The 10,705-nt window shown below is 46.6% G+C and overlaps 1 protein-coding gene across 2 annotated transcripts; it reads left to right on the top strand.

Annotated features, from left to right (window-relative positions):
- The first annotated feature begins 7,090 nt into the window (after positions 1-7,090).
- On the top strand, positions 7,091-10,089 carry Ivl (involucrin). 2 transcript variants are annotated; one of them, XM_005414617.2, is made up of 2 exons: positions 7,091-7,144; positions 8,231-10,089. In XM_005414617.2, exon 2 carries the CDS (start codon positions 8,242-8,244, stop codon positions 9,739-9,741), a length of 1,500 nt encoding a protein of 499 aa, XP_005414674.1. In that variant the 5' UTR covers positions 7,091-7,144; positions 8,231-8,241; the 3' UTR covers positions 9,742-10,089. The 2 variants fall into 2 exon arrangements, with proteins under 2 accessions (XP_005414674.1, XP_013365439.1); XM_013509985.1 differs by having other exon boundaries at positions 7,120-7,144; positions 8,196-10,089.
- The last annotated feature ends 616 nt before the right edge of the window (positions 10,090-10,705 follow it).

Here is a 10,705-nt window from a genome sequence, read left to right as displayed (position 1 = left end):
TATTATTGGTTAACACCCCCCACACACACACACACACTGAAATAGAAAACTTGTAAAGGTGGAGATTTATGCCTGTTCCGTTCAATGCTTTGCCCCTGGGGTCAGGAACGTAAGCACACAGGAAGCTCTCAGTAAGCAGCAGTTGAACAAAAATCAATCAATGGGCAGAAGGTAGGGACCATTGCAGCAGGGAGAAGTGAATGCACAAGGATGCAGAGCTAAGCAAAGACTAAAGCAGGAGACCTAGGGCCTGGGCTGGATCTGTGGATCAGGCCCAGGTTTCCCTCCTGAAACTCTGTCATCCTTCATAAAGTGAAGGTTGCACTCAGGTTCATGCAGCAGCCCCAGTTCATTCTTTAGCTACGGTGCTACGTGTAATGTGGAAGAGGTTTGGGGGTGACTGGACCTGAGGTTACTGGAAGAGGGCTGTTGGGAGAGAGCAGGGGAGAGAAAGCAAGAGGCTGGAGCTGGGCAAGTAAGAACTTGCCTGTGAGCAGAAGCCTGGGCTCATCCTCTCTGTCCACAGCACTCTGACCTCTCTCTTCCCTTCCTGCCCCCCTTCCCAAAGCAGGCTTTCTAGTCAAACCTGAGTGGCAGGAAAATAACTTTTCAGCTGCTCCAGCAGTTTTCCGCTTGTCTGTCTTCTGGCTTGCAGCCCTGCTGCACAGGCCAGGCCTCTGGAGACTGTGGCACTCCATGGATATTCCAGCCTCAGGAGTGCAGAGAGTAGCCTGGAAGCAGATGCTGAATTTTATCTCCTCGTTAGCTGTGGAACCACTGGCTGGTGACCACGCTCCTCTGATCCTAGGCTCCACTTCTGCCATGTGTAAAGGAATAAATGAGAATGAATGAGTGGGATGGATATCACAGGGTCTGATAAAGTTTGTTTCTTTTTTGTTGTTGTTGTTTTGTTTATTTTTTCATTTTGGGATCTCTCACTATTAAATTCAGGCTCACCTGAAACCCACTTTGTCTAATCCAGGCTGGCCTTGAATTGGTAATGGTCCTTCTGCCTCAACTTCTGGAGTATCCAGATTGCAAGAGTGCACCACCATGCTGGGTGGGTGTGTTTCTTTTCCATTCCCCAGGAGAGATGTTCCCTGCCAGCGTTCTGCTCACACCTGCATCCGTATGAGGGCTATTTGGAGTGTTCATTTGGCATTGCATTGAATTGCATCCCTCTCTCAGGTTTTGCACTTGTCTCTTCCTCAGACCAGGATCCTGAGAGCAGAAGCAGCTCACACTGAACCTGGGAGTTCTTGAAATCAGGGGTTGTATCTCCCTGTTAAACTGGGAGACTAGGGGCACCCTAACCCATCCTGGTGCCCCAGAGGCCTGATCTCTGCGTTAGATCAGCTCATTTGGAGGCCAAAAGCAGTCAGGCAGCTTCATGACAAATAGGCCACAAGAACAGAGAACAGAAGGTTAGAAAGGAGCCTCCTTTGGGCTGGGTCACAGGGGCTCATCAGGACCCAAGCGAGATTTGTAGGCAACTGGCTGCTGTGGACAGAAACTTCTCCTCCAGGACCAGATATTTTGCCCAAATCTCCTCACCACACACAAGTGTGTGTATCTGAGTGGTTCTACGCCCACTTTCAGGAGTGATTTCAAGAACAATTACACCTCCCAGGAGGCAGTTGATGAAGGACACGGTCCCCCACATCTCTGTAGTTAGCACAGTAGGGAAACAGGGTGGGAGTGGTACAGTCGAGCCTGGGCCCAGTCCCAGGAATCCAGTGCTTCCCTGTGTTCATCTGACATTCCAGGACATTTCTGGGGGAGGCTGCACAGTTGGGCTTGGCCCCTCAGCTCAACTTTTATTTTCTGACTGCCCCTTCTCTCCTTCTTGAAGTGTATTCACTGCCTGCTCTCCCTATGTTCTAGGCCCCTGCAACTCCATCTGCCACTATCACACCGTACCCCTCCTGTCCCCGCCTTTCCACCCTTGTACACACCCCAAGAAGACTTATTGCATATGGCTCTTCCCCAACCCTCTCCCATTCTTTGTGGTCAGGAGACCCCTTTCCAACTGTCTCTGATTCAGTGTGCTGGCACTCTATATACACTCCTCACTCTGTTCCCTGGATTCCTTTTTTATATCAAATTTCATCCCAAACTGCCACCTCTCACTCTACACGTGAGACCCCAGGACCCTGCACGTCCCATCATGCTTTAAGGAGTGCAAAGCAACTTTAATTTCTCTGGGAGGCACCACGAGGGCATACAACCAGTCCACAAGGCCTCATTTGAGCCAAGGAAGTTGCAGTCTCCCGTGCTGGGCTTGCCTGAGGCTCAGCAGCAGGCAGAGTAGGGGAAGCAGCAAATGGGAAGGTGGGTGACCTGGCTTCTACCTGACTCTGCCTCCATGCACTGTGCGACTTTGGGCCTTACGGTTTTCACTGCCAAAATGGAACTATCTGGCAATCTCTGGAGATCTTGAAACCTTTCTTTAGGCAGATACCATACTACATTCTATTAGCAAACATTTGCCGTGACTCTCAACAAAAAAGAAGCCAGTTTCCTGAGTGCAAGTTATGTGCTAAGCTCATATATTACCTCACCAAATCTTCACATAAACCTAGGGAAGCATTTGTATCCTTCTTTTTTTTAAAACAAAGAAACTGAAGATCATAGAGGTAGAATGTCCTAGCAGTAAAACATGAAAGAGGATTTCAAACTCAGGCCCATCTGACTCCAGTGCCAGGGCCCATCCCTGAACAGTAATCCTCCTCTACATTAGGTTATACTGAAACAAAGGCCAGAAACAGATGGAATGTGGATCTCTATTCTCAGGGGATTAAGGCTCATTTTAAGGTTTGTTTTTGTTATGTTTTTTTTTTGGGTTTTTTTTTTTTTTTTGCTAAACAAGTGAGAAAACTGGTGCTTCCTCCAGAAAACCCAGAACTAATCATGTTAGGGTAAATGACTGACTCACAGAGTTGAATGAGGTCTTTGAAGTCATACAGTGCAACCTGTCACAGGCATCAGGTATTTGAACACCTTGTGAAGCAGGTGAAGGGGAAAGATAACCCCCAAACTGGAGGTCAGGACTTCTGGTTTCAGCCCAGTTCTGTTCCACACTTTCTATAGGCTCGTGGGTAACTCATGACCTTTCTTCAGAATTTAATCCCTATCTGCCAGAAGCGAGGACAAACCCCAGTGGATAGGACCAGGCTCTGTACTGTTTAAAGGTAGGGACTGTGTTTTATATCATCGCTGCATCTCCATCTAGTGCCTTGCATGCAGTCAGCAGTCAATAAACAAATGCTGGTTGAATGAATGCACCAACCATAAAGACAACTTTACATCATGACTTGCTTTTAGGCAAGGGTGTTACTTTTTTAAATAGAAAACTTACTTAAAATAAAATCAACCATTTAAAAATGAATAATTCTGTAACGTTTAGTACATTCAGATATTGTACAACTACTAACCATCTAACTTCTTAACATTTTCATCACCCCAAAACGGAACTCTGCACCTATCAGGCAGTTGGTTTCCTTTCCACTGATTCTGGCAACCTCTAATCTGCTTCCTGTTTTTATTAATTTACATATTTTGAATTAAAATTGTTATCAATTTTTTTAGTGCTGGGGATCAAACCTAGGACTTTGTACATACTAGCAAGGCACTGTACCCCTGAAATGCTACATCCCTAGCCCTCAATGGTTATTATTATTATTACCTAAATAGCTAGAGAATCTCTTATGTTTATGACACAGCATGACGCATTTCTCATGCATTGTCTAAGAGCCACTCTGTCTCAGGCACTATTTCCTTCTTGTGCAGAGAATCAGTTACAAAGAATGGGATATTTTCAACAATGAGCCGAAAGCAAAGGGCTTTCTCTTTAGCTGGAGGGTGCACGATCTTCCTTTTTTACCTTCTTGAGATCATGATTTGCTGTTGCTGTTCTTGCTGCTATCAAGAACAAAACTGTGACTGTCCTCTCACAACTTCTGGATCCAAGAGAAAGGGCCAGCCTTGGAGGTGGAAAGTGAGAGCTAGCAATCTAATAGGCCAAGGAGAGACATGAAGAGGAAGCTGTAAGAGAAGCAAATAGATGAGATCAGACAGGTCTCCTCAGAAGCCCAGAGAGGAATAAGTATTTCTTTTGGATCTTTCTTGGCTCCTTGCCTTATTCTTTTCTGAGCAATGAATGTCCTGAGTAAGTCAAGTTTGAATTCAGGTGGCAACAGAGGAAGACAAGAAAGATTCAAGGTATCTTGGGAGGCAAACAGTGCTGGCTACAGATTGAGGGATGGTATAGGAGACAATACCTTGGGGAGAGGAGGCAGCCCATGGAGAGGGAGGAGAGGAAAGGAGGTTAGGAGCCTCAGAGTGTCAAGACATTGCCACACCATTAAAGAGACCAGGCATGGCTATCCAAGATGGAATTGTGAGATTTCAGCTCACATCACCTTCCCAGGACCATCTGCCATCACCCCACTGTGGCAACTTGCTAAGAGCTCTTAGCATCTCTCCCTCCAGGGCACTGAATTGTCTTGAGAAATCCCTTCTCACCCCCAATGACTAAGCAACTGTTCAAAAAGGTTGTTTCATTCAGGAGAGAATAGAGAGAGGGAAAGAGAGAGAGAGAGGGAGAGAAACCAGCCATTTCCTGCATTTTCTGCCTCTGGAAGGGAAACAGCCAAAGCCTCCTCGGGATGGGGCAGAGTTTGGTCAAGGCTTCTCCATGTGTCCTGGGATATGAGCTCACTCTCAGTATGCTGGGTGGGAGTTGGACAGTTACATGGCCTCCTAATGTGGCCTATGATGTCATTCATAAAATACTGAGAGAATCTTCCTCTTATCATGCATTCTTAGTCCCTAAATAAGGCAACCAAGGGGCACAGTATGGGCCCTGTAAGGCGGAAAAGGTTGGGATTTACACACACACACACACACACACACACACACACACACACACACACGCCTGCACGCACACTTGGCTTTGCTTGTTGGGCAAATGCTCACATGCACCATCTTCTCAAAGCTCTCATTATTCTGTGAATCAGAGGGTGGAAGGAAGATAATGCAGATACTGAGCCTCTAGAAAACCACAAGACCCATGTGATTTCCTTGAGCAAGGTCTGCTGCCCTGGCACTGATAGTCACAGGCTGAGGAGAGGGAGAGGCAGATTCCTCCCATGTGAGGTCAGCTGCAGAGCACAAGGGAATCCATGTCCACATGAAAATGCTCAGATGGATCTCATGGAGGGATAGGGAACATTTTCTCTGCCCCATAAAATGGCACAGCTTTGGTCCTATGAAGGGAGGCAATGGGAGACCCTTGAGTGGGGTTCAAGGGATACAGGGAGTATGAGGAAAGGTTAGCTTTCTAGAGGCTTGTGAACCTTTGTGAGACCTACTCATCTGTCTTTCCAAACTGAGCTCCAGGAACATGGAAAAATTAGTACTATAAATAGATCAGCTTGGAAGTACAGGGGAGGTGCCTGTAAGGATAACTGAGGAATTAAGATACTTCTCAAAATTAACTCCAGAAATAAACGTTCTCTTCACATCACTCTAATATATCTTTCTAATCATGGTGTAAAGAGGAGACCTTAAATAAATGACATCCATAAAATAAACTGTCAACCAAGCATTAAAAAGAAAGACAAGTTACAATTCAGTTTATTTTTACATATAAATACACATTAACACTAAAATGTTAGGAGTTATCTTTAGGCAATGAGATTCACTGTTCATTCTCCTTCAACTAATACAGATAGAACATTTCATGTGTGTAGTAGATTTTGACAGGTTTCAGGGGCATAGAAGAAAACATACCAGGTACACTACTGCCCTTAGGTAGGTCATTTTCCAATGGGAGAGACAGACAGTAAACAAGAAAACAAATACACATAAAATAATTCTAGAGTTTTATTAGTGCAGTGAAGCAATCCAGAAGATAACCCTTTAACTAAGACAGTCTGAGAAGGTGTTTAAAAAGACCCTGACATTTAGTTTAAAAGCCCATCAGAGCGAGGGTCTTGGGGAGGACCATACTGGCAGAAGGCAAGCAGGTTCTCAATCCAAGGGTGGAAGTGGGGATTTGTTCTAGGAACTTAAGACTCTCAGTGAGGTAGGAGAACACCTATCAAGGAAAGATTGGCATACATTGGGGTCCTTCAAAAGGGAGGAGTCAAGTATCCTAGGGCCTTTTAGACCCTGCCAGTGAACTTGGACTTTATTCTTTAGCATTGTGGAGGAACATGCTCAAATCCATACTCAGAAAGATTTCTTAAGCTATTTTTTAAAAAAATCGTTTTGCAAAGGCAAAGAATAATTTGTTTCTGATAAGTATAGTTCTTTCTATGCATGTTCAAAAATAATTATAGAAAGTGTTTTACTATATAAAGAAATACTCACCTTTATATATTGTCTGTATTCAATTCTGTTTGTCTATAGTGGTACAGGCTCTGGAGTTTTTATGAGCATGTCTTCTTTGGGAACTCTTGTTAACACAGCCTTGGGGGTCTGTGCAGCCCCTGGCATGCAGCAGGAGATGAGGCGGAAGCCTTCTACTGGCTTCTAGATGGTCTGAGCCAGACCCTCCTCAGGAGGTACTTTATTTCTCCCAAAGCATAGATGTGTTAGGAGAGAGGATAGGCTCCTGGCCTAATCCCATCTCTTTGGGAGAAATGATTATCCTCATCTTCAAAAATACCTAATTTCTTGTTTCATAACCATGAAAAGGCAAAAGATTTATATGATCTGAAGAGAAGCCAGAGTATTGTTGTTTAATAATCTTTAAAGTCAAACTTTCAGTCTAGAAAACAGAATAAACCCATTTTACATGTAGGTACAGTGAGATTCAGAGAATTTGGCTAAAGTCACAAAACAGTAGGCTGTCTTCCTTACCTCCCTTATGCCCCAGTCGGAGGGCATCACAGGAGTAGCTGAGCCCTCAGAATCCTCTGGCCAGACAGGAGCTGGGAAAAAAGGCCCCTGAGGGCCTCTATGCTTAGGATGTCCATGATGAGTCAGAAAGGGGCTGACCAACTTGAGTGGTGGAACCAGTTCCTTGCTTCCAGCCTGGGCAGGAGGCTAGGTGGGAGGAATAGTATAAAGGTGCACTGGTGTCTGCTTAGCTCACACTCCACCAGAAGCTTCTGCCTCTGCATCTATTGTGAGTTTGGTGAGTACCAGCTGGCAGAACCAGGGTTGGGACAGGAAGTGTCCCGCAGCCCAGACTGTGCCCTGGGGTGGCCAGTTTAGGTGGGTGTGGGTATTGCTCTTAGGCTGGATTTAGTTGGATTACCTTTCCTTCTAGGGATACATGGAAAGCCAGGATGACAGCAGTCTTCTCATGTATCTTCTTTTCTTGGGGCCATATCTTGGGATTTATGTGTGCAGAAGAGAAGTTAGGCAGAGGGGAAAGGGAGTAGAAACTAAGCTGTCTCTTAAAACTCTTTGAATTGGACAATGATTTTATTTTTTAATGGTAGAAGTGGGTTCTAGAAAATGCCTATAATTTTTGGCTGTGCTGTGTGAAAGGGGGATTTCAGAATGGGAAGGACTGTTATGCGAACAAGCTTAAGCAGAGCAGGGGCAAGAGCACCCGACTCAGCAGTACAGGTCTTATCTCAACAAGTTCCAACTCTCAGCAGTGTGCCAACTCCCTTTGCTTTCTATCCTAAGCTCTGGGGCTACAGCTGAAGTTCAGAGGGTGAGGAAAGAAGGGAGCTCTGGTGTTGACGGGCCAACCAGCTAACTTTACAGAGAAGAAACCTGAGGCCTAGAAGGACTAAAGGACTTGTCCAGAATGACACAAAATTTCAGTGAAAGACTTACATCTAGAAAATGTCAAGTGACTCCTGTCCAAACCTGATACGATGCCCTTTTAGTTCCCTTGTAGCACAGGCAATTGGTTTTCAAGGACTCAGAGTATTTGGTCTTACTTATTCCTGTGATACAATCCTAGAACTCTTCTCTCCTTAGTGATTGGAGATCAAGAGTAAGGGCACAGACAAGAACTAGACAAAAGCAGAAAGTTAAACAGCATCAGGCCACCCTTGCAGAACAGCCATGGGGAGAGATTTCTTGTTGGCTCTTGCCTGGCGACAAGGGGGCTCCCAGGAGGGCCTTTCCCTGACCTCCCCATTTCCACTGCACTCTCTGCTGCTGCTGCTGAGAAGCCAGGTACTACTGTAGATTTTAAGGGGTTCATTTACTTCATTTGTCTTCAGCCTCTGACCCTCCTGCTGTTCATGCTGACCCACAGCAGGTACTAAGATGTCCCAGCAACGCACACTGCCAGTGACTGCACCTGCTTCTGTCAGTCAGGAGTCCCTCAAGACTGTTTCTGCTCCACCCGGTATCCATCAGGAGCAAATAAAGCAGCCAACTGCACGGCCTGACCCATGCCAGAAAGTGCCTCCCAAGCTCCCAATGGAAAATCCTCCAAAACATGAGAAAAACACAGCCATTGCAAAGGGGCTGTCTGAGCGAGAGTGTGGGCCTAAGCAACAGGAGCCAGAGCTGCACCTGGGACCGCTGCAGTCACAAGAGTTCCAGGAATCAGAGCTGCACTTGGGTGAGCGGCAAGGGCCAGAGGAGCTGCATTTGAGACAGCAGCATGAACAGAAACCCCAGGAGCCAGAGCTGCGTCTGGGACAGAAGGAGCAACAAGAGCCGCAGGAGCCAGAGCTGTGTCTGGGACAGAAAAAGGAACAGGAGCCACAAGAGCCAGAACTGCATCTGGGGCGGCAACAACAGAAGCCACAGGAGCCTGAACTGCACCTGGGACAGCAGCAGAAGCCACAGGAGCCAGAGCTGCATTTGGAACAGAAGAGGGAACAGAAGCCACAGGAGCCAGAGCTGTGTCTGGTGCAGAAAACAGAACAGGAGCCACAGGAGCCAGAGCTGCATTTGGGACAGAAGAGAGAACAGAAGCCACAGGAACCAAAGCTGCATCCGGGACAGAAAAATGAACAGGATTCACAGGAGCCAGAGCTGCATCTGGGACAAAAGGACAGACAGGAGTTGCAGGAGCCAGAGCTGCACCTGGAACAGAAGCAGCAACAAAAGACTCAGGATCCAGAGCTGCGCCTGGGACAGCAGCAGAAGCCGCAGCAGCCAGAGGACCAGGAACTGCACTTGATACAGCAGCAGCGGCAGGAGCTTCAGAAACAAGAGCAGCATCTGAGAAAGCAGCAAGATCCACCGAATCCACCAGAGCCTGAGCTGCAACTGGGACAGAAGCAGAAGCCACAGGAGCCAGATGAGCACCTGGGACAACAGGAGAAACCACAGGAGCCAGAGCTGCACCTGGGACAACAGGAGAAGCCACAGGAACCAGAGTTGCAGCAGGGACAAAAAGAGAAGCTACAAGAACCAGAGCTGTACCCTACACAACGGGAGAAGCCCCAGGAGCCCCAGGAGCAGGAAGTACACCTGGGACAACAGCACAAACAGAATCCACAGGAACAAGAGCCACATGAGGAACCACAGCAGAAGCAGCAGGGAGAGCATGAAGAATATCAGGAAGCAGAAAACCTGGAGCAGCAGCTCAACCAAGAGAAAGTACAAAGGCAAGAGCAACTTAAAGAGCAGCAACTGGATCAAGAGCTAGTAAAGAGAGATGAGCAAGTAAGAAAGAACAAGCAGCTTTTGGAGCACCTGGAGCAGCAGGAGAAACATCTGGAGCAAGCTCCTCCTGCCTCAACCCTGGGGCAGGTCCAAAAGACTGAGCCAGTGAAGGAGGGAAGTCTTGCTCCCCGTGAGAAACAGTAGTCGAAGCAGGAGATGCAGTAACTACCCAAAATTAACCCCAGGATCCCTCAGACCATCCCACACAAGGAAAAAGAGAGTTGCTGGCCCAACTTTCCCCCGGATGTCCCTTTCCTCGGTGAATCCACTTGACCCTATTCCTCTGCACGTCTCTTTGATAGTGCTGGGAAAGAGGATGTTATGATCCAACACTTAACCTAAAGGAGCCCAATCCCAACCCTAGGTGATCAGAGCCTCTGCCTGAGACTATTAGCAACTATAGCAACTCTGACTTCACCCTAGTATTGTGGCTGAATCTGTGAATGTGTACAATAATATATAATAAACACTGGAAATCCCAGGATCCTGTAATTTGGCTTTTTCTCCTCTGTCTCTCAGGTTAATGGCTACAGCTGACTCTCTTGGTTAATTCCTCAAAGAGGACAAGCATCTTGATCTTTATTTTTACTTCTCAAATTAGTGAACATGTGCAACAGCTTCTGAAAAAGAGACAAAATCTAAACAGAAACCAAAAGCAAATTCACATAGGCGCCTGAAAGTAACACTTGCCAGCCATGAAGACAGGAAAGGTTATTCTGGTCAGGGATACAGCCGTCTCAGCCTGACACTGTCTTGTACAACCCATAGAGATCCCAATCCCAGTCCACAGCAGAACTCAGTCCCACATTTCCCACCATAATTCAACTCCACACATAGGAGAGGGGCCTGGGAGGATGTGAGGGAGTTTTGGGGGCTTTAAAATCATTCCCACAGTCTCCATCCAGGGGCTTTTCTATAAATTTTTCCATGAGTTTCAAGAGTCTTATGGACTGCCTACTCAGCTGAAGAAGACCTTAGAAATCCAACAGAAGCAGAATTGGGCAAAGTGAGGAGAGGAGACACTCCAGGACTGCTCTGTGATGGAAAGTGACAACATCATGAAGGAAAGTAAACACTGGGTGAACAGGGACTATGGAAACCAAAAACA

Source organism: Chinchilla lanigera, unplaced genomic scaffold, assembly GCF_000276665.1.
Source record: "Chinchilla lanigera isolate Chin_1 unplaced genomic scaffold, ChiLan1.0 scaffold00191, whole genome shotgun sequence".
NCBI classification, from domain to species: domain Eukaryota; kingdom Metazoa; phylum Chordata; class Mammalia; order Rodentia; family Chinchillidae; genus Chinchilla; species Chinchilla lanigera.
The sequence above is the reverse complement of the archived record's forward strand: the minus strand, read 5'-3'. Positions and strand labels throughout refer to the sequence as shown.